The 24,463-nt window shown below is 36.8% G+C and overlaps 1 protein-coding gene and 1 long non-coding RNA gene across 2 annotated transcripts in view; one reads left to right on the top strand and one right to left on the bottom strand.

Moving 5' to 3' along the window:
• Nucleotides 1-24,463, top strand: part of RYR2 (ryanodine receptor 2) — a 764,447-nt gene that overhangs the window by 215,307 nt on the left and 524,677 nt on the right. The window contains exon 5 of the mRNA XM_055589046.1: nucleotides 11,765-11,869. Within this exon, the coding sequence (XP_055445021.1) occupies nucleotides 11,765-11,869 (105 nt within the window). The remainder of the gene's footprint in view (nucleotides 1-11,764; nucleotides 11,870-24,463) is intronic.
• The window catches only part of LOC129658109 (uncharacterized), a 41,075-nt gene that overhangs the window by 13,159 nt on the left and 3,453 nt on the right, over nucleotides 1-24,463 (bottom strand). Inside the window, exon 2 of the long non-coding RNA XR_008717271.1 lies at nucleotides 22,866-23,003. This is a non-coding gene — a long non-coding RNA (uncharacterized LOC129658109). The remainder of the gene's footprint in view (nucleotides 1-22,865; nucleotides 23,004-24,463) is intronic.

Genomic DNA, 24,463 nt, shown 5'->3' on the forward strand with positions numbered 1-24,463 from the left:
TTCTCTCAGTAAGTATAGGTTATACTTTTGCCTACATTTTTAAAAGAAATTATGAGAATTTCTCCTTACAGCTGAGTGAGGATGATTTTAAAAATGTAGCTTATAAATCTTTTTATCTTTCCCAATTTGATCCTTGAATATAGAAAGTGTCACTAGAAAGTGCCATAAGTCAGCTTTCATACATCATATACACAGCTGCTCTAGTTATCATTCTTAAAGTATTATTTGTGTTACCAGTAGCCCACTTCTGGTCTAAATTATGTGCTGGGGGGAATGGAATTTTTGATTACGCAAATTGTATTGGTATCCTTTTATCTTAAGCTACATGTTTGTAAATTACATGGATTAATAGGACTCTTGAGTATGTCCAGATCACCTAACATTATTTCAGGTTAGGTATCACAAACACAGCTGAAGTATCTACTTGTTTTTTAACTGTACTCTATACCTCTCTCTTGTCAAGATTTTTCAGTCAGAAAGTATTACATCACCCATTGACATAATGCCTCATACCTTCAGACAACAAGGGAATGATCCCTTTATCCAGATATACCCACAGGGCAACACCTAAGGAGGATCACTATTTTAATGCCTTACACTTTTGCTTTTGCTAGTACTTTCCCAAAGGGCTCATACTGGGTAATGAACTTAGGAACTGTCCCTTAAGCCAAAGTCTTAGAGTTTGGGGGTATTTGTGGCTTTAATTCTGTGTGTGGGTTCTCACTGTTACATTGAGGTTTGATTTATCGATAATAAAACTGTTACGACAAAGGTACAGGAAAACAAAATGAAAAAAAAAAAAAAGCTGGTAATTAGGGTACCTTGACGGGGACAATGTGATATACGGGTTTTGGGCTAAGCAAATATGCCTCTTAATAGTTTCTAGTTTAAATCAAGTCATTTAATTTTCTGAGTCACCATTTACTCAATTCTTAAGTGATAGTAATACTTGTCGAGTTTTGATGAGATTTAGGACTTAGCACACAGAGGACACTTGAAAAGTTATATATAGCCATTATTATTTACGTAATTGTGTCTACATGGCTATTTCCTACGTTCTTAAAGCTATGTAGAAAATCCATGCAAGTGGAGTTCCTGGTAGGAATGCCGAGGTGTTAACTGTCTCCGTCTGAGTCTGCTTGGAGTTTCAGTTTTGAGATTTCGAGTGATATTACTGACATGATTCCAGTTTAATTTGTTCAGACTGATACTGAGTAATTAAGTTAGCCCTTGCCATTTTAAATTAATTTAGATGAAATTATCCAGCACACTTTCACAGAATGAGATGCCTGCAAAGAGTGAGATGGCTATATGGTTATGCCTGAATAAATTTGCACTGTGTTACATTGTTAATTAAATTTGAAGACATCATCTCATCACCTGCATAACTTGATGTGGAAGCCATGATTATTGTTTTCACTTCCCACGCTCCTTTGGATTTTTTTAGTGCTCTAGCTAAATTAGAGCCTGTTGATTGCCCTTAGCCACAAGGTAGTGTGAGTTGTTCCCTATTCTTTAAGCAGATTTTGAGAGAAGGCGGTATGGATTTTGTGACAGAGGTCATATGTCAGATGATTAGGTTGGCCAGGTTACAGTAAAAATTATTTTTTTCCCAAATATTTCAGGAAATGAGCTAATGAATAGGTTCTACCCAAATCTCTCTCTCTCTTTTTTTTTTTTTTTTTGCAAATCTTCATAGGAACATCTCTATGGATCATTGGAAATTTTCAGTGGGGGAATCTGCCAAGTTTGATCATTGTGTGTGGTACACTGGGCTCTTGCAGGGAGCAAGGCTGAGATGTCACAGACTCTGATATCTAACAAATACTTAGGACATATGTTATTTCTGCCATAATTATTTTTGTATACTTGATATCATGACTCTGCCAATTATTTACTGTATACATATGTAATAAACATGTATGTATTTCGCTAATTCTTAAAAAAAGACTCTTGAATAGACTGAAACATTGCTCCAAAGTAATCTGTGGGCACTTCCACTGATTGATTTGTTTTTGTGGTTTCTTTATTCATCCATTTATTTAGCTGGTTACTCAGCTTTAAACTCTGAATTTAATGGTGAAGCTCCATAGCTTTTTAACATCAGATTTCTCAAATTTGAGCCCAACTTCATGGAACATCATTGACATATATGGCTGGAAGTTATGTGCTTTACATGTAAATTAGATAAGTGGGCCATTATCTAGAGTGTGGAGAGTTGGTTTATTAAGTTTTTATTGAGCTTGTGACAGATATAGGGTTGACTTATCAGTGTTTGAAAGCAGGAGGCCATATCCAATGAATCATTAGTAGCACATGTGAATTTTAATAGACTCTTGCATATCATTTTGAGGCTTAATTCATAGCAGAAGTCTTTCCTCAGTTTCTCTTTGAATGTCTTACTTTCAAAATGCCTTATATGTGGTTCTCACCAACAGTGACTTCTACTTAAGATACATGTGAACAGCAGTGATAAGAGAACAGACTGTATGATTTCAATACCCTCAGACCATGAAATTTTTGCATCTTGTTTTATATCTCTGGTTATAGTTCCAGTGTCTCCTGGTTTGTAGTCTATGGGAACTTAGAATTTATATCCTGCTGTTGTGTGAAAAATATATAAATCTTAATTGTGCTGAATAGGTTCATAGTGCTTTTCAGGTCTACTATATCCTTCTACTTTTTTGTCTATTCATTCTATTAATTTTTGAGAGTTTAACATTGAAACTCCAAAAATCTTAATTTATCTATTAAAAAAATAATTGTAATATATAGTAAAACTATGTGTAACTTTGTTCTGTATTTTCCAAATCTCATGAAAATGTGTTATCATACTTCCATAATTTAAAGAATAAAAATATACATATGAACAGGATTGACCTAATACAACATTCCTGTTACAATATACAAAAGGAGAGAAGTCGTGTGGGGTAGAATGTCAAACTAGGATACCTCTAGATTTGCACTGTCGTATTTGAGTCAGCTGCATGTTAAAATAATTAGAAAAATAAGATAGACTGACATATCTACTTAATATTATGTTTAATAAGATTATATTACAAAAGATGTATGCCAAGGAGAAAATATGAACATTGAACAAATCATATGAACCCCTATTAATTCACTAGGGAGTTTCATAGTTAACTGCTAAATTTGCAGGCTGTGACTCTTTATCATGGTGGTGTACTCTCAGTTAACCTGTTTTGCCTGCTAAGAGAGCCTTTCCCATGTGGATCAGTGTTCTTAACAATGCCACTTGGAATGACTTGATTTTTTCTGAAGGGATCCAAAGGCTTGAGACCTGTGGAAACCCAGACATATTAGTTTTATCTCTTACTGTCACATTTAACCTTGTCTTTGAAAAAGCTGATCTCCGAAAGAATTTATCCTGTGATTGAGAACAGGGTACATATATCCTTATTTAAGGAAATCTTCTGTTAATGTTTGGTGCAAAATGATGAAGAGAAAAAGAATATGACAAGGAAAACTGCCCAGAACTATGGACTCCTATGGACTGTGTGAAAGTCTGGTGATATTCACTTTCCTAGTCTGGGGAAATGTTGTGATTAGAATTTTGAAAACATAAAGCAGAAAATGTGAACTAAGATTTTCCTTATATCCAATTTGATATTTCTTTTCTACAGTGTTCCATGTATTAATAAGTCAGTGGAATACAGCACCACAATTATATTGGAATTGTGGGATATGTAAACATTTTAGAGGATATTTTGCCCCATATGGTGGATGTAATTTTGCTTGGTTCTTGTCTTCAGATAGCAACTTAAACAACAGCAATGACAACTCTGTTTTTTAGAGAAATTTGATATCTCCATAGTTCGTGGACAAGTTGGCCTCAGTGGTTATTGTGTCTTGCCAAAGGCCACTCAGCAGATGGGTGGCTGAGAAAAAACAAACCTGTGTCAACTTCAGACCATCTGTTCCACTCCAGAGAACACCATCTTCACATTTCTTGGTAGAAGACCAACTTTTGTCTTAATTTATATCCCTGTGTTTCTGAGTTTCCATTGTGAGATACATTTTTAATTAGGCTGAGAAAATGATTTTATTGACATTTTCTGTTTGCAGTGCATTGATTTTCTTATTTGCTTCAGAACTGTTCTTTGAAGCATAGTTGAGTATATTGCCACTTAGGGGTGGGGAAACTCAGGCTGATTTACCTAGAGTCCTTTGCCTGGTTATGCACTGAGTCAGAATCTCATGTTCTTTGGTATGGTGCCCTGCCTATTTTTTTATGCTATTAAACTGTCAAAATTTAATACCTCATTAATTTTCAAAATATATTTTGATATATCTCTGTATTACTCTGAAGGTTATTTGGTGCATGACTTTGGTTAATTGTGTGACACAGAAAGGTAAATTTGCTTGTTTTCATATTAGAATCCTAAGATTATGAAAAAAAAAAAACAAAAACCCAAAGTAAAGATCTGCCATTAGGGCTGTAACTACTGTGTCCCTGTCTAGACATTTGCATAATTTTCCAGAAAGAGGTAAAATCGTAGCTTGAGGCCAACTCATCTAACATTGAGCACTTTCTTTTGTAAGTCACTGTTTTAGGCTGGTGGTGCAGGGTGGGAGGGTGAAGGTCCAAGTTGAATAACAATGTTGCATGGTATTAAACTTGAACCAGTCTTCAGGAGGAATATGGTTTATCTAGATTCTTTAGGGGTCATGAAGAGTGAAGTAAATAGAGATCTATTAACAGTGATCTTCAATACATATTAGTAATTACAATATGTAATTGACATAAAGTGAGCCCATTAATGGGTAAAGCCAGTCTTTGTTTTTCAGTTGCTCAGTCGTGTCTTGGCTGTTTGCAACCCCGTGGACTGCAGCACACCAGGCTTCCCTCCTGGAGTTTGCTCAAACTCATGTCCATTGAGTCAGTGATGCCATCCAACCATCTCATCCTTTCTCATCCCCCTCTCCTGCCTTCAGTCTTTCCCATCATCAAGGTCTTTTCTAGTGAGTCGACTCTTCACATCAGGTAGCCCAAGTACTGGAAATTCAGCATCAGTCCTTCCAATGAATATTCAGGGTTGATTTCCTTTAGGATTGACTGGTTTGATCTCCTTGCTGCCCAAGAGAATTCTCAAGAGTCTTATATAGCACCACAGTTCGAAAGCATCAATTCTTTGGCACTCAGCCTTCCTTATGGCCCAACTATCACATCCATACATGATTACTGGAAAAACCATAGCTGTGACCAGACAGACTTCTGTTGACAAAGTAATATCTTTACTTTTTAATTTGTTCTCTAGATTTGTCATTGCTTTTCTTAAAGGGAGCAAGCATCTTTTAATTTCATGGCTGCAGTCACCATCCACATTGATTTTGGAGCCCAGTAAAATAAAGTGTGTCACTGTTTCCATTGTTTCCCCATCCATTTGCCATGAAGTGATGGGACCAAATGCCATGATCTCCATTTTTTGAATGCTGAATTTTAAGCCAACTTTTTTCAATCTCCTCTTTCATCTTCTTCATGAGACTCTTTAATTCCTCTCTGCTTTCTGCCATAAGAGTGGTGTCATCTGCCTGTCTAAATTTATTGATATTTCTCCCTGAAATCTTGATTCCAGTTGTGCTTCATCCAGCTTGGCATTTCACATGATGTCCTCTGCATATAAGTTAAATAAGCAGGGTGACAATATACAGCCTTGATGTACTCTTTTCCCAACTTGGAACCAGTCCATTGTTCCATGTCCGGTTCTAACTGTTGTTTCTTGACCTGCATACAGGTTTCACAGGAAGCACGAAGGTGATCTGGTATTCCCATCTCTTTAAGAATTATATTAAAAAAAAAAGACATTGTTTATTTGGCTGTATCAGTTACTAGTTTCTTAGTTACACCATATGGGATCTTTGTTGCATTATAAGGGAGCTTTCATTGTGGTGCATGAACTCTAGTTATGGCATGTGGGCTGTCTAGTTGTAGCATGTGGTCTCAGTAGTTGTGGTGTTGGCTCAGTTGCTCCACAACATGTGGGATCTTCGATCCCCAACCAGGAATCAAACCTGTACCTCTTGTACTGCAAGGCAGATTCTCAACAACTGGGCACTGAGAAAGTCCCCAGTCTACTTCTATGTGAACATACATTTGTATGTAAATGTGTAGAAAAAGGCTTGGAAAGATAAACATCCAAAACCTCATCCAATTCCTATGTAGGAGGGAGTTTATGAACAATTAAGTTTGGAAAGAGATAATTAAAAAAAAAATCAGTATTTGAATTTTCACCAAAAATGCTTTTATATTTGATTTTATTGTTTTCCATTGATGGATACCTGGATATTTCACACTAAGGAAGAAAATATAAGCAAAGGAATCAATGTCTTTAAATGGAGTGGTTTGTTAGTATGCAATTTTTACATGGTGATAACAAGAGAGGTAGTCTGTAGTGGCCTGTGCTCAGTTGCTTTGGTCATGTCCGACTCTCTGAGACTCTGTGAACTGTATCCTGCCAGGCTTCTTTGACCATGGGGTTCTCCAAGCAAGAATACTGCAGTGGGTTGCCATTCTCTTCTCCAGGAGATCTTCCTGACCGAGGGATAGAACCTGTTTCCTTTGTCTGCTGCATTTCAGGCAGATTCTTTACCTGCTGAGCTACCTGGGAAGCCCCCTACAGTGGCTTATTTAGTCCCAAATTATTGCTTACAGTTAAGTCAAGGCAGTGACATGTTTCAATAGGCTTGTAAATGAGTTAGGCAGATATATCCATGGATGCCAGATGGCTTGATGTATACCTCAGTTAAAAACCTAATTGATTTTACATTCACTCTCCAGTGCCAACAAAGCCAGATGCTCTGTTGTGGTTATTCCTGGAAATTGTTTTTGTCCTGTAAGATCATGTCATCGTCAGGTGGAGGAGAATGGGGACCAGTTTGTGTTTTCAAAAGAATAAAAGGTACACAGCCATGCTGCTTGCTTGTTTGTTACTTTTGCCAAAGAACACCTATCCTGAGTAAATTGACCTTGTCTCTATATGAAAAGCATTATGAACCTACTGTCTACCTACTTTGGGTTCTGGGCAGCCTAGATATACATTAAGATAGACTGAAGTATATACTTTTCTCTGGTTTAATTTTGTATGACAAGTGTAATGCTTAAGAGGCAGGTAGGTGTACAGACTGAGTAGTAGTTCTCTTTCATGTTCCCATGCGGTCTGTTTTGAAGCACCTAGAAGGTAAAGCATATATTGCATAAGGATTTATTTTATGATTTGGGAGCATACTCATTGAAAGGGCAAGTAAAGTTCTTTAAAATTGAAGTTCTAAAAATTAATTTTCTCAGTAATTAGACTTGAGTTTTTTTTTAAAAAAACAAAAAACTAAAGAAAAGATGGTGACTTGCAAATGCTTGTGAATTGAAGTTCCCAGTACAGAAATATTGACTGTTTTACTTTATCTCTTGTGCTTGATGTTAGGAGTCATTTTGATTTGGGGCCATTTAGTTGGTCTTTAAGTCATGGATGAGACCGTTTATTTTCCTCTGACAACTTCATTTTGGGGAAGTGGTAAAAGGCCTTAATATACATGCTATACGTGAACGTGAAGTTGCTCAGTCGTGTCCGACTCTTTGCGACCCCATGGACTGTAGCCCAGCAGGTTCCTCCGTCCATGGAGTTTTCCAGGCACGAATACTGGAGTGGGAAATACTGCCATTTCCTTCTCCAGGAGATCTTCCCTACCCAGGGTTGAACCCGGGTCTCCCGCATTGTAGACACACGCTTTACCATCTGAGTCAACAATGCTATAGTATGATTTAAAAATTCCAGGGTTATTTGAAGAAATATGCATCTAAATGAAGGAATATTTTTGGTAGTTTACTTTAAAAAGTATACAAGTTTTGGTAATGATTCTCTTGCCTAAAACAACCAAACCATTTTTCTTCAGAGCAAAAGAAACAGATAACAGTGCAAAGCTCTCATTTGTATTGTTCAAAATTTTCCTGTAAGGGGTAAACATTTTTTGTTTCTACACTGCTCAGCCTTTCTGTTACAGTTGCGTGTTTTGTGGGGAGTTGTAGGCGGCGGGGAGGTGTGGCGGGGGAGAGAGGTAGAGAGGGAGAAAAAGATAGCTCTAAAGCAAGAAAAGCCTAGAGTTTGTGTGAGAGAACTTCCTTTGGTGATTATCTGTTCATTTATTCCTGTTAACTCTCGCTATCTGTTATGAGCATGCCAGTCTAAAAATATGAATTTGGTTGGCAGGATTATTTCATTTCAAATTCATGTGATTTTCAAGTTTCTTTAAAATAAATGTAAGATATTTCAGTGATTCATACTTTAACATTTTGATTAAAGTGAAACAGGAAACAATTTAAATATACCCAAGATGTAAACTCTTCAATATGACCAGAAAGTGCCTTTTCTTGAAAATACCGGAACACTTTAGGTGTTATGAACAGGTGCATAGTTAATACTTTGTGTTTTCAAATACTATTTCTCTAAAGTAGAGTTCACTTAAGAACCAAGTTTAAGAAATGAGTGGTGCTTCATAAATGCCATAAATGGGGAGAAATGACAGTATGCAAAACCAATGACAGTAGCTCATTTATTTTGTGTCTTGTTATGGTGTTAACACTACGATAAGCTCTTTGCTTACATCATCTCATTTATTTTTTCACAGCATCCCTATGAGGATGATATAACCCTCAAATGGGATAAAAACTGTCCCATTTCTCAGGGAAGGAAAGGAAAGATTATAAAAGTTAAGAGCTCTTAAGTAGTAAGGCCTAGATTTTAGCTTTGGTTGTCTGTTTATAGAATCCAGTCTTTTAACTATTATAATATACTGATTCTAAAGCAATTCATGAATATGTGTCTGAAATCAGTTCAGTGGTATGTTGGCAATGGCTCTTACAGATTTCTGAGAGCTGATTATTACATATTTAGTGTGAGCTGATTAGTAAACTTTGATACTTTGAAATCAGCCATCATTGGAGTATTTACACCACAGTATTTTATTTACACCACCACAAATCAAGACTTTTTTTTTTTGAGACATTAGTTCACCCGCACACCATTTCTTAACAAAGTTCTCTATCAGTGCTATTTGTCAAAATGTAACTTCCAAACTCTCAGAGTTTAAGTGGATATGAATGGAATAAACAATCAGTTTTTTCCAGTAGCATTTGTTTTAGTGTGATAAATTGTTATTAATATCGTTATAACTGAGAATATTAAATTTCAAAGACCTTATCCTGAATTTCAGGGTGGAAGAGAGTCTGTTTCCTAGCTTCCAGCCTTTCATCTGAGGATTTTTGGAAAGAAAGCCCTTGTCTAGCTGACTGCTGTCAATGGGAATAATCAGTAAACAGTCCATAATAGAAGTAGATAAGAGTTTTAGTTGAGTCACACTGAGGACTATAGCTTGGAAGCCATAGATTCAAGGAGCATCTGAACTGTCTTCTGCTAGACTACAAAGTGGGGGAGGCTTATATAGGCAAAACCCACAGAGTTACATAAGTTTGTCAGTTATAATTGGATTGGCAGAAGGTAAGGATGCATGTTAAGCCAGGATTGGTTAAGGGCTGAAATGAGGAGACCATGAGACCATAAAGGTGCAGCTGGCAGCTACTAATAGATCTTGTTTTGACCATGACTGGTGGCATCCTGAATCTGATATAGTTCAGAAATTTCAGGTCCTCAGTAATACAGGAATGTGTCTGAAATTATATCCACAGTGGCCAACTAGCCCCATTTTGAATGCCTGAACCACAGTTTTATATCTTCTCAGAACAAAAGACGAACACCAAATATGACAGGGGATACACCCCTTCTAGGTTTCTAAAGAGAAGGATTAGCTCAAACACAGCAAATCAGCGTGAACCTTGGTGTCTGGGCCCCAAAGCTCATCACTGAAGGAGTACTAGCATTAGGAATGTAGGAAGTGGGGACATTTATCTCTGCCTTCCAAATGGACATTTATCCTTCTCTAAGCAATCTGGTAAATGCAATTTTTAAAAATGGTTAAAGCAGATGTACAATGCCTGTTTGGTAGACCATAAGACAAGCTGTTCTGGTTAAAATAAAGTGCAAGACAAATGTTGTATAAACCAGAATGACTTCCCCGTACCTCAGTAAGGAAAACTTCTTTCAATCACTGTGGAGTATAAAAGCAGCGGCTGTACCCAGATTTGAGAGATTCATTTGACTACCAGCCGAGATAGTCTGAGGAGAAATGAGAGGAAGTTGGGCTGGAAGGGAGGCGCACAGAAACATGTGATAAAGGGTAGAGGAATTCAGAAAAGTTTATTCAAAAACAAAACATGGGTGCCAAGAAGGCTTGTGGGGTATGAGGAAACCTAGAGATTATGTTTCTTTTTTCCATAAAATAATTTAAACTCCTAGAACCCTAGTACTTAATCTTTCCTTGAAACCTGAAAGCATCATTCTCTGCTGATAAGGATATTTTTATTGGTAGTGATTCAATTTAATAAATACGTCAACACTGTAAATTGTAATTTTGAGGCACTGAATCAGGTTATCAATTTATCCTCCTAATATTCTTTTTAGGAAGACGTATTCTTGCTTGTGTTTAATGCATTTATAATGTTCTTCTGTTAAGAAAATGCTAGCTTGAACATCTTAATTGAACAGCTGCATTGCCTACTGGATCCTGCTTATCTAAAACAAAAGCATGCATGATTGATAACATATTTGTTCCTGATTGGGATAGTACTGTCTAACTTGGCAGTCACTTCCCACCCTGTTTCGTTTGTCTCCTTGGTAGTTACTTTTTGGGATTTTCAGAATTTATGGGGTTGATTGAAGTGGAAGTTTACGGAAGGAAATAGAAAAAAAGAATGATTGACCAAATAAAGCAATACATACACACCAAACAAAAGTCAAACTATTGCATACAAAGTTAGAAGCTAGATATGATATCCAACTTGAGTAAGACAGGGTAGTTGTTATCTTTGTGGAAAAAAAGAAGCCTATGTAAATGAATATTTTATACCAATTCATTTTTATATTTGCTCATTGGAAGGACTGATGCTAAAGCTGAAACTCCAATACCTTGGCCACCTCATGCAAAGAGGTGACTCATTGGAAAAGACCCTGATGCTGGGAGGGATTGGGGACAGGAGGAGAAGGGGACGCCAGAGGATGAGATGGCTGGATGGCATCACTGACTCGATGGACATGAGTCTGAGTGAACTCCGGGAGTTGGTGATGGACAGGGAGGCCTGGCATGCTGCGATTCATGGGGTCGCAAAGAGTCGGACACGACTGAGCGACTGAACTGAACTGAACTGAACTTCACTACTGAGTGAAGTGTTTTTAGTTTTTATCAACAAGCTACTTGGTAAATTAGAAGTGAATGCTTGAGAGTCAAAGAAATCTGGCTTTTTGGTCCCAGCTTGAAAAATCTAGTAATTGTGACTTGGAAAATAACGTAACTTGTCTAGTTTCTTATCCACACAGTAATGTTATTGTAGATGACCATGAGCATTACTGAGAAAGCTTTGAGTGCAGTGCCTAATCAGAGGAGGCGCTCAGTAAATGGTAGCTGTAGTTATCCACTAGTTAAAACATGGTTTAAGTGTGAGTGGTGTAGAGAGTATATTTGGATGATTTGGGAGCTCATGTCAGAGAACTGACAAGTGTTCTCTCTTTCTGTGAAAGAAGCTGAAGTATCACAGGGTAAGTTTGGGTCTGGATGACTGAAGGTGATGGTGATGCTGATGGTGATGCTGATGGTGATGCTGATGGTGATGCTGATGGCGGCTTTCCCTCTTTCCGCACAGAACGTCCCTCCAGACCTCTCCATCTGCACCTTCGTGCTGGAGCAGTCCTTGTCTGTCCGGGCCCTGCAGGAGATGCTGGCTAACACTGTGGAAAAGTCTGAAGGGGCAAGTATTTAATTTATGTAGGCTGGCAGTATTTTAAAGAACTCAGCTATTATAAATGATTTCTTCACAGGTTTTGGAGATGTTCTTTTGACTGAAATAAGTCAATGCCATTTAGTTCTGATCTTCTTAAGTTTGCCTTTCTGCTTTATCCAGGAGATCTGGTGATGTTTTAAATAACTTAACAAAACAAAACAAAACAAAACAAAACAAAACAAACCCATCCGTAGGGTAATCTGTGTCCTTGAACCTCATGCTTATTTCAGTAGTTAAAGCAGAATCTCTTTCTTTGAGCATTTATTACATTTTCAGAGCTGTTTTTTTGACTCTTTCAATTAATTGCTTTATGCATGGCTGTCATTAATCTTTATTTCATTCTCAAATGCCTCTAACCATGTGACTGTGTTCTAAGCTTCTTTATGGCAAGTAAAATTTCATGGCACTCATATATTTGAAGTAACGAAATTATGGTGTTACAGCTTTAATCAGTTGTAATTTTGCAAATAGCTAATCATTTTCTTCTGAAAATTGAGATTTTTATTCTGTCACCAAATGCAGACATTTTTCTTTGAAAGCTTATTTGGTAATTTAAATTATGTTCCATTCTATGTTGAGTGATTCTGGGCTACTACCCATTCTTAGCTAATTCATTAAATTTTAGAGTTAAGCAGGAGGGTGTTGGTCAAATTTTTGTTTCCTATTTATGTGTTTGCTTGTTGCTATAATTACTGCAGTATATATTTTAATAAACTATAATAGTAGTTTATATAATAGTTTATATAATAAACTAAGACAAACTGTACTATTTCCAGGAATGAAACTGAACTTATTGATTTGCCATTATTGGTCCATGTGTTACTGTTTTTGTTGTTAATCATTGCTGTGGTTTGGATAAGTAAAGAGATTAAAAAATGATAATAAACCATTTAACAGAAAATAAATGATAAATTCTGATGTGATATATTTTCATTAGCCTTGTAGTTTTTTAAATTTTAGTATCACACGGGTAGGACTTTAATTGCCTTGTGCATTAATTTTAAATTAATTTAAAATTTTAATACTATATCACATGTATGTATATATGGAAGAGATACTTTAGTGATTTTTCTTTGATATTAGAGTAACAGCTTATTTTTTAAAAGATCCAACTATGTTATGCATATTTAATTTTTCAAGTATATTTTTGGTTACAACAGTTTGAAATTACAGTATTAAACTACATGAAGTTTAAAAAATTGTTTTTCTTTATATTAATGCAGTGCTTTTGGAGTAGGGTTGAATTTAAGCCTTTCTCAATTCAACTAGTTTTCTTTCTGCCTGGATAACCAACCCCTCTTGGGTTTTAAACATCACTGAGGCATGCTGCTGCTGCTGCTAAGTCGCATCAGTCGTGTCCAACTCTGTGCGACCCCAGAGATGGCAGCCCACCAGGCTCCCCTGTCCCTGGGATTCTCCAGGCAAGAACACTGGAGTGGGTTGCCATTTCCTTTTCCAATGCATGAAAGTGAAAAGTGAAAGTGAAGCCTCTCAGTCGTGTCCGACTCTCAGCGACCCCGTGGACTGCAGCTTACCAGGCTCCTCCGATCATGGGATTTTCCAGGCAAGAGTACTGGAGTGGGTTGCCATTGCATTCTCCACTCACTGAGGCATATCTGCTTTGAAATTCCAATCTGTCTTTATGAAGGAAAATTATTTTCCTTTTGCATGAGCATAAGAAAAGTGTGTATTGTCATTTCACTTATCTTTGTAGATACCAACTTATGATTAAATTACCATAAAATTTTCAGGTTGCTAAGCTGCTTTTTCTAAATTTAAACTCTTGATAAGAGGTTTTATCTCCCCAGAATCTGGAGAATGGATTAGGCAAGCTCTCAAATTATCTGTGTATATAGAACGTGTTGAAAATACTATTTTTTGACTTACTGAAGATACTCATTAGTTAGAATTTCTGCCCCCCCAAATATATTTATTTAGCTTAATTTTGAGTTGTTCTCCTCTAGAAAGCTTCTGTCAGAGATAACATGATAATTTATGTGATATGTGGAAAATCATTTATAAAGCCCAGTGTAGCTACCATTAGACATTAATTCTTAAATGAAAATTGAGAAAAAACAGCTTCAGAAAAGGAAAATATTTCATTGAGCCAAATCTCACTTTCACACTAGGAAGAACCACTGTCCAGTGACTCAGAGGATATTATATTTGGGGAAAAGAAAATGCTCTCTTAGACTACCGGAGAGTTTTGATTGTACCTGGGAGTGATGTTCGGGCTCCCCAGATGGCGCTAGTGGTAAAGAACCTGCCTGCCAATGCAGGAGATGTAAGAGTGATACTCAAAATATTTCATAACTAGTTTGGCACAGGCATCAATTATTCAGAGTGGAACTCAGCCAGAATGCTTGAGTCAAGGTTCTGGCAAGATTTGGGGGTTAGTCTGAGCAATTTGGGGGTATTCTGGAGGAGTCATGGGCTGGTCAGAATTAGGGAATGATAGGGACTTGGGGCTGAGGTTATTCACTAGGAGAGCTAGTTTGCCACCTAACAACCGTCTTCATCATAATGGTGCAAACAGCAAAAGATCATATCTGATTACATGTCGTCAGTGGATGCTGCTGCCACTCGTAGGAGTCAAGTCTTTGGACTCCATAGGTATCCATACCCTCTTTACTAGCCCCTCATGTGTCTTCTTTAAACTCATGGGAATCAGTAGCAAATACTTTTGGCAAGCAGACTATCATCTCTAACAATAAGTTATATGCAGTAGATTTGTTTATAAAGATCCACTTTGTCTTGGATGAAGTATGTCAGCAAGGAGATGCTAATTTTCTTGAAATCATTTCTTTTTTGTGATATGTTTATTTTTTAATTTTTTGAGCATCTGCTTTATTTTTTTAATTGGAATGTGACTGCTTTCCAGTGTTGTGCGAGTTTCTGCTGCACAACAACGTGAATCAGCTCTAGGTATACATATGTGCCCTCCTTGAGCCTCCCTCACACTTCCCTGTGCCCACCGCACCCACATCCTACCCCTCTAGGTCTCATGGAACTCCCTGTGCTATCCAGCAGCTATCTGTTTTATACATGGTAGTGTATATATGTCAGTGCTAGAAATCATTTCTCTCCCTACACGTTAAAGAGTGTACCCAAAAGAATCTTGTGTATTACTTAATTCCCCCACTCTCTTATGATCAACTTTCTTTGAGAAGCCTTGTTTTTTTAAAAAAAAAATTCTAAACTTCCTTATGTAATTCAATGCTATTAATAATACTGATACTATTTATTATCCAAAAATGCACATAGCAATACAAACACACTTGATGATAATGATAAAAAATTTCACTTAGAACCATGCCTTTTCTTTTTTGTGGTTAAGCACCATTTGCTTTATATTCTTAGGTTCCACCAAATAGATGCATGGTTTTTATAAAGTTGCAGGAAATTTAATGGGAAATCCCCAACATCATTTGTGTCAAACACATCATGAAGATTATTGATAACAAAAACAGATGTGTAAGATGAAACAGGAAAAATATTACTTAATTTAATGAAGCTTTGATTCCACAGAATTGATTATTGTGGCTTATTAGTAAAATAACTAGAACATAAAACAAAAGTGAAAGTCGCCCAGTCATGTCCGATTCTTTGTGACCCCATGGATTTTATAGAGTCCATGGTATTCTCCAGGCCAGAATACTGGAGTGGGTAGATGTCCCCTTCTCTAGGTGATCTTCCCAACTCGGGGATCGAACTCAGGTCCTCCCGCATTGTAGGCAGATTCTTGACTAGCTGAGCCACCAGGGAAGAGGGAACTAGTAGTATAAGTGGTGTAAGAAGCCTTCTGAAATATTTTATTAAAAGAGGTTTTCTAAAATATCTGCTTTTTTAAAAAAGTATGATTAAACTGATCCAGATCAGTTTAATTATATGTAATTCCAGATCAGTATGCAATTCCATTGAATATAATTCAGCTTTTATTCAAAGCATACCAGTAGTAAACAGGCCAAGAGCTTTTTAGCTTTATATGAATAGCTGCTTACAGGGACTTTAAAATCCTGAGAGTGGAGACAATACAAATAATACAAGGAGAAAATGACCGCAGGATCAATGCCCATCCCTTTTGGCCAAATTTTCTTGTATCCTCTGTATATGCACTTCCTTGCTTCTGTTAATTTTTTGTTCCCTGCCCCCCAGGTTTTAGGTGGCTCTGGATCACTAGTCTGCTTCTGTATCTACTTCTGTCTATCTCCTCTCATTCTTCAGATTTATTTTGCATATTGTGATATCAGATCAGATCAGATCAGTCACTCAGTTGTGTCCAACTCTTTGCGACCCCATGAATCGCAGCCCGCCAGGCCTCCCTGTCCCTCACCAACTTCCGGAGTTCACTCAGACTCACGTCCATCGAGTCAGTGATGCCATCCAGCCATCTTATCCTCTGTCGTCCCCTTCTCCTCCTGCCCCCAATCCCTCCCAGCATCAGAGTCTTCTCCAATGAGTCAACTCTTGGCATGAGGTGGCCAAAGTACCGGAGTTTCAGCTTTAGCATCATTCCTTCCAAAGAAATCCCAGGGCTGATCTCCTTCAGAATGGACTGGTTGGATCTCCTTGCAGTCCAAGGGACTCTCAAGAGTCTTCTCCAACACCACAGTTCAAAAGCATCAATTCTTCGGCGCTCAGCCTTCTTCACAGTTCAACTGTCACATCCATACATGGGCTAAAAGCTAGGTTTTCTAGAATTTGAGAACTGGTTAAGAATACGTTGTGCCACATATTCACTCTGTGGCTTTAAGGAAGGTCAGTCTTTATCATCAGGTTTGTGCGTGCTGAGTTGTTTCAGTCGTGTCCGACTCTGTGTGAACCCATGGACTGTAGCCCGCCAGGCTCCTCTGTCCATGGGATTCTCCAGGCAAGAATACTGGAGTGGGTTGCCATGCCCTTCTCCAGGGGATCTTCCCCACCCAGGGATGGAACCTGCATCTCTTACATCTCCTGCATTGGCAGGCAGGTTCTTTACTACTAGTGCCACCTGGGAAGCCCCAGTCATCAAATTTAGTGAAAAATAGTATTTAAAAAAAAGAATTATCAGTAAATTTCACAGATTGCAAAACCAAAGCCCTTTCTATTATGCCGTGTCATTTCTCACTTTGTATCTGTGCTTCTGTGAAATGGAGACCTAAATTAAATTAGACATTACAAAATAAAATTGAATGGAGAAAACGTTCATTGAAAATGCTTCTTAATTAATTCAGGTATAATGAAACAAATGGCCAAAAGCATAGGACCATCTAAATCATTAAATCTTATTAACTAGATCACACACACAAATAAGCAAACAGTATCACTGACTATATTTTAACCTAACTGTGCCATCATCAAACTGGCAGGATCACATGGCAGAACTGGCTGGCTGGGAGACTGGATGGAGAGGGAAGGGGTTCCTGAAATAGCCATGGTTGCAGAGAAGCAAACTACCAAGGCCAGGGAAAAGGCAGTCAGGGATTAGTAGCAGTTCAATCAAAGGCACATACAAGTATGAGAAAAGGAATAAATAAAACAATAAAAACAGCCACTTTTAAATGGATGCTAAATATTCCTTATATACTCTCATTTAATAATCACTAAATCTGATGATTTTTTATGATTTTGAAATTATATATGTCAGTGATAATATTTGCTCATTTTTGTGTGTGTTCTAGTTAATAAAGTTTAATAATGTAGATGATCGTATGCTTTTGGCCATTTGTTTCATTATACCTTAATTCAGAAGCATTTTCAATGAATTCTTTCTCCATTCAAGTTTATTTTTGTAATATCTAGTTTAACTTAGGATTCTGTTTCATAGAAGCACAGATATGAATTGAGAAGTGAGACAGTATAGTGGAAAGGGCTTTTGTTTTACAATCTGTGAAATTTATTGATTTTTTTTTCAAATACTATTTTTAATAGTTTCACTTGTTGACAATGCATTGCTTTTGTTTTAACATCATGAATATATTAAGTGACTTACTCGTATTAGTGTTCGGAGGGTATATACAAAAATAACATTGAGTGTCCTTTCTATCTTTTGGTTTAGCTGTTTCTAAGAGAATTGTAGGAGAAGGCACTGGCAACCCACTCCAGTACTCTTGCCTGAAGTATCCCAGGGATGGGGGCTGCCATCTATGGGGTTGCACAGAGTCAGATACAACTGAAGCAGCAGCAGCAGGAGAATTGTAGGGTCCTTTCCCTTCTGACTTTTGCTTGTAGCCGCTTGACTATTGGTGCCTTATTGTTAGACTATTAGTAGCTTGAACCAAGAAACAAAAACTAAAATTAAACCAGTATTTGTCCATTATATCCTGCTTTTTGGTGGGGAAGGAGATTAAAATTTTTAATTTCAATGGTTCTGATTAGTATCATTCATTCATGTCGTATTTTCCTCATTACTATAGGTAATTGGTAGGGTTTTTTTTGGTAGTTTCCTATAATATAAATTACAAATGATGCTTTAAATATCTATAAAATTACAATGTAATTATAAATATTGCTTAGTATGAATAAGTCAGTTCTAATCATTTATATATTTAATGCAAGCTTTGAATATTTAGAAGATATGCTTTATAAACCTCTGTGGGTAGAAAGATGAATAATAAGTGAGTTTTGCCATCAATGGATTCACAGTCTAATGCAAGAATAGAAGGACAATTATAGTGCCGTATGATGTGTGTTATCATAGAAGAGTAGATATAATTATTGTATTAGCAGAAGGAAGGGATTGAGTTTGTGGAACTTGGCATTCTTTTGAATTTTCTTTGGACTTTCTATTACTACATCATTTCTAAGACAAATGGAAATAATATTAAAGCTATTAATATAAAAGTCACTTAAATTTTTTCTCCAGGGAACAATTTAATCTCATTATGCTGTTCTTTAGAATTCTATTAGAAACTGGTACTTGCCAAGAGGACTATACATAACATGTTCAGGGATATTCTTAATATGATTTTTATGTTTAAATTTATTGAAATAGTTTATTATTTTATATGAAATCCTGAGTGTTTCATATTTCTAAATTATATAATCTTGTAATTAAAGTTACAAAATGCCAGAGTTATCAATAGACTTAGTTATCAATCGAGAGATATATCAGACTCCGACACTTTCAGTTTTTATGAAAAATGAAGTTATAGAATAGGGAGTATTATTAAAACAATTGTGTCACTCTCTTAATAAAACCTCTGCTTTTTTAGAAGCATATATTCTGAAAGTATTCAAAATGCATCATGAAGTAGCCATTTAAATTAACTGGTAAATGAGGTATCATTTTTTAAAATACATTTTATAAACATTAAACCACCATAAATCAATTTTTAAAAAATACATTTATCAAACAATGAAGTAATAATTTCAGGCAAGTAATTGCATTTAAGATCATTTTATATAAATGCAAGAGCAGAAGTTGAAGTTCAAGATGTGTGCTATATTGCATAGTGATTAGGCATATAGATTATAGAGAAACTCCATGAGTTAAATTTCTGGTAATCTTTGGAAAACTGCTTAAACTTTCTGTACCTCTGTTTTCTAGTCTGTAAAGTGGGGGCAAATAATAGTGTCCTCCCATTATATTGTTGTGAGGATGTAATAAGTCAATATGAAGTGTATAGAACATTCATAGCACATAGGAAGCACACTATAGCCGTACTGTGCATGCATGCTAAGGCGCTTCAGTCATGTCCGACTCTCTGTGAGCCCATGGACTGTAACCTGCTAGGCTCCGCTCTCCATGGGATTCTCCAGGCAAGAATACTGAAGTGGGTTGCCACGCCCTCCTCCAGGGGATCTTCAGGAACCAGGTATTGAACCCACCTCTTTTATGTCTCCTGCATGGGGAGGCTATTTCTTTACCAGTAGCGCCACCTGGGAAGCCCATATCTTATTATAGCCCTTATCTTATTGTTATTGTATTTGCTTTGGGATGCAAATGTCTTCTCCAGACCAAATATTTGGTCCAAATAATAAAAGCAAAGCAAACAGCAATTACCTGAGGGCTCCAGAGAGTTTAACAAAAGCAGGAAGATTCTGGAGAGAAGCCAGCCTTGGAAAATAGAATTGGGGCAGATTGGTTTTACATTTTTAAGGTTTTTAGCCTGAAGATTGTGGTCGCTAAAACTTTGAAAGAACAAGCACAGTCTCTCCGAAGACAAAATTCAGGGCCTCTTGAAAGTCAAGGAGTAGTTCTAGAAAAGAGAAATCCAGAGAGAGGGAGACCCACATTTTGTGCATAAACTCTGCCCGGGTCTCTGGCTGATGCTTAACCATCTGTATGGGGGACAGATGTCAATTCAGTTACCACTGCTAACGTTATTACTGCTCTGAGATCTGCACTGCCACCAAGCATTTTGCAGTTTGCAGTTTGAGTCCTACCAAGTGGATTTCTCGTTAAAACAAACACATCAGTGTTCTTCAGCGGTGTATAGTAGAACTGCAACAATATAAAAGGACAGGACACAATTCACCGTTGCTTAGGAAACAATCAAATGTGACCCAATCTCAAGGTAAATGACTGCCAAGAACTACAGAGGGACAGTCTTAGCAGATGAAGATTTAAAGCAGCTGCTGCTGCTGCGTCACTTCAGTCGTGTCCGACTCTGTGCGACCCCATAGACGGCAGCCAACCAGACTTCCCGTCCCTGGGATTCTCCAGGCAAGAACACTGGAGTGGGTTGCCATTTCCGTCTCCAGTGCATTAAAGTGGAAAGTGAAAGTGAAGTCGCTCAGTCGTGTCTGACTCTAGCGACCCCATGAACTGCAGCCCACCAGGCTCCTCCGTCCACGGGATTTTCCAGGCAAAAGTACTGGAGTGGGGTGCCATTGATTATGGCTATATTCAGTGCAATCAAGGAAAGTATGTTTACTGTCAACAAAAGAATTCAAAAATCAACATGTAAAAATGATTCAAGTAACAAAATGGAATTTCTGTAAAATGGAAAACCACATTATCTGAAAAGTTTACTTATTTAGTAAGTGAACTAGGAAACAAATTAATCTCAATTGGAGTCTGAAGTCGATGCTTTTTAGCTCTTTACTATGGAGTATTCATGTAATAAGAGGGGAGCAGTCCCATGAACTAATTATCTTCAGGTTCTTCAGATAAGAATTCTGAAAATTAGTCTCAGTGGGCTAAATCAAGGTGTCAGCAGGACTGCATTAATGATGATAGCTCTAGGGAGGAATCTATTATACTTCATTGCCTTTTCTAGCTTCTATTCTTGGGTGGTGGCCCCTCTTTCATCTTTAAAGCTAGCAACGTTATATATTCATAGTTTCTGTGTATTAGGATGCAGATGGCTTTGAGGTGCCACTATTTGCCCTTCTACATCATGGAAACACAGTTTGAGTAAGATGTTGTTTGCAAGATGAGATGAGAACCAGAGATATCTAGTTGAATAAGGACTGAAAAGTGTGATTTGGTTTCATAGGAGCCTGGCTTTTCTGCAAAGCTATCAATATTAATGTCAGTCTATCCTATGTGTGTGTATATATACATGCACACACACATATGAATTAATAGGTTCACACACATTTTAAATTAAAAAGACTTTATTCTCTAAAGAGTTTTTAGTATTTACTTGTCATTCCAAAAGTGGTGCTCAATATTTCTTTTGTATTTAAGTAGATTTTGGTACATGTTCACTATATCTAAAAGACTTATTTGTTCATGCTCTTGGGCATGTAGGCCAAGGATCAAAAATTAATAATTAATGTTGTATCTACCCTGGTTGAGTTTTATTTTCATACTGATTATTTTTCAGTTTGCTTTCTCTTCATTAAAGTGAATTGGAGTAGTGTGAAGGAAAAAGGAAGTGTTGGCACGTCTTGCTTGTGGTTCATATAAGATAGATGGTGTTCTAACATTTAATAATAAGTTCTGCACATTATTAAAAATAAGTTACTCAGATGATTGGGCTAATGATTCACTGGATAGAAAAATGAAGTTTACTTAAACACTTGATATTGTTCATCATTTCAAATATGTTACTGCTCTACATTCTAAGTCTCCTTAAAACACAGACTCAGACAATTAGGATATGAAACTGTGATTATACTTTTAAATATTCTCAGTGCAGTAGAAATCTGCCTCTGAAGAGACAAAAGACTGAACAGGGCTCCTTTTTGATAAAGAAAAATAATAACCAGACTCACAATTTTTATTTTTGTGTCAGGAAGATGCCTTCTGAACTATGGTAAGGAATCAATAAATTTTATATATTGGTATTGTTGAAAGTCATTAGTGACATGTAAAGCACAAGCAGCAAAATAAAAAATAAACAAGTGGGACTCCAACAAACTAAAAAGCTTCTACACTGCAAAAGAAACAATTAACAAAATGAAAAGGCAGCCTATGGGATGGGAAACCATATTATGCAAACCATAGTATGTGATAAGGGGTTAATGTCCAAAATATATAACAAGCTCATGCAATTCCAAAATAACAAATAGCAATAGCAACACCCCAAATAATGCAATCAAAAATAGACAAAAGAACTGAATAGACATTTTCCCAAAGATGTGTGAAGGGCAAACAGATATGTGAAAAGATGCTTATCACCGCTAGTCATTAGTGAAATGCAAGTCAAACCCACACTGAGATATCATCTCATACCTTTTAAAATAGTCATCATCAAAAAGATAAAAGATAACAAATGCTGATGAGGTTACAGAGCAAAGGGAATCCTGTCCTCTTGGTGGGATTGTAAACTAGTAGAGCCGCTGTGGGAAACAGTATAGAGGATCCTCAAAAATGAAAAATAGAACTACCATATGATCCAGCAATCCCATATGATTGCTGGATAGGATCCAGAACTACCATATGATCCAGCAGTTTGGGGAATATATGCAAAGGAAATGAAAACATTAATGAGGAAAGATATCTGCACCCCCCATTTTCAGAGCAGCATTATGATAACCACGACAGTGGAAACAACCATTGATGGATGAACGGATAAAGAAATTGTGTTACCTGTGTACAGTGGAATACTGTTTAGCTATAAAAATGAGGAGATTCTGCCATTTGGGACAACATGGATGGACCTTCAGGGTATTAGCTAAGTCCAACAGAGGAAGACAAATACTGTGTGATCTCACTTATTTGTGGAATCTGAAACAACAACAACAAAAAGAAACTCAGGAAAAGAGATCAGCTTTGCGGTTATCAGAGGTGGAGAAGAGGGAAATTGGAGGAAGGGTCAAAATTACAAGCTTCCAGTTCTAACTAAGTATTGGGGATGTAATGTGCATCATGGTGACTATGTACATCATGGTTAACACTGCTATATGGTATATAAGAAAAATGTTAAGAGATTAAATCGTAAGAGTTTTTATCTCAAGGAAAAATGTTTTTTTTCTTTTTTTTTGTATTCTCTTTTCATTTTATCTACATAACATGATGAATGCTATCTAAAATTATTGGGTGATCATTGTACAATATTTGTAAGTCAAATCATTATGCTATACACCTTAAACTTATACCATGATATTTATCAATTATATCTCAATAAAACTAGGAAAAAGTGGTGCCCTCCATGCATGCAATATTCAGCTTAAGTTTAAATTCAGCTTAAATTTCAGCTTAAGTTTAAATTTCAGAGCCGTTTCCATCTTCTGGTTTCATAACAGTAATATAAAAGAGTATAAACTGAAGATAGTTTCTTCATAGTCCATTTTTCCCCTGAAGATAATCACAGCTAATATTGGTTTATATCTGTCTAGAACATCATGTATAAAATTTTTTTTCCATGGACTGTTGTATCATCTTTTATAATTTAATCATATATGGTTAAAAATATCAGAAATGCTAATCAAAACTACAGTGAATTTCTCCTAAAACCAGTCAAAATGGTCATCATCAAAAAAATCTATAAACAATAGATGCTAGAAATCGTATGGAGAAAAGGGAATCCTCTTACACTGTTGGTAGGAATGTAGATTGGTATAGCCAATATGGAGAACAGTATGGAGGTTCCTTAAAAAATGAAAAATAGAGCTACCAGGTATCCCATGCCTGGGCATATATCGGGAGAAAAACCATAAATCAAAAAGATACATGCACCCCAGGGTTTACTGCGCCACTATTTACAGTACCCAAATATGGAAGCAACCTAAATGTCCACCAACAGAGGATTGGATAAAGAAGATGTCGTATATAAATATACAATGGAATATTACTCAGCCATAAAAAGGAATGTAATTATTCCATTTGCAGAGATGTGGATGGACCTAGAGACTGTCGTACAGAGTGATGTCAGGAGAAATATCATGTTGATACATTTATGTGGAATCTAGAAAAATGGTGTAGATGAAAGTTGTTTGCAAAGCAGAAATAGAGACACAGACATAGAGAACAAATGTATGGATACCAAGGGTGGAAGACGGGTGGAATGTGGAACTTGGCATTTGGAGATTGGAATTAACGTATGTACACTAATATGTATAAAATAGACAGCTAGTGAGAACCTCCTGTACAGCACAATGGACCTCAGCGCTTTGTGGTGACCTGAATGGGAAGGAAACCCCAAAAAGAGGAAATACATGTCTAAGTATAGCTGATTCACTTTGCTG

Source organism: Bubalus kerabau, chromosome 1 (genome assembly GCF_029407905.1).
Source record: "Bubalus kerabau isolate K-KA32 ecotype Philippines breed swamp buffalo chromosome 1, PCC_UOA_SB_1v2, whole genome shotgun sequence".
Lineage (NCBI taxonomy): Eukaryota > Metazoa > Chordata > Mammalia > Artiodactyla > Bovidae > Bubalus > Bubalus kerabau.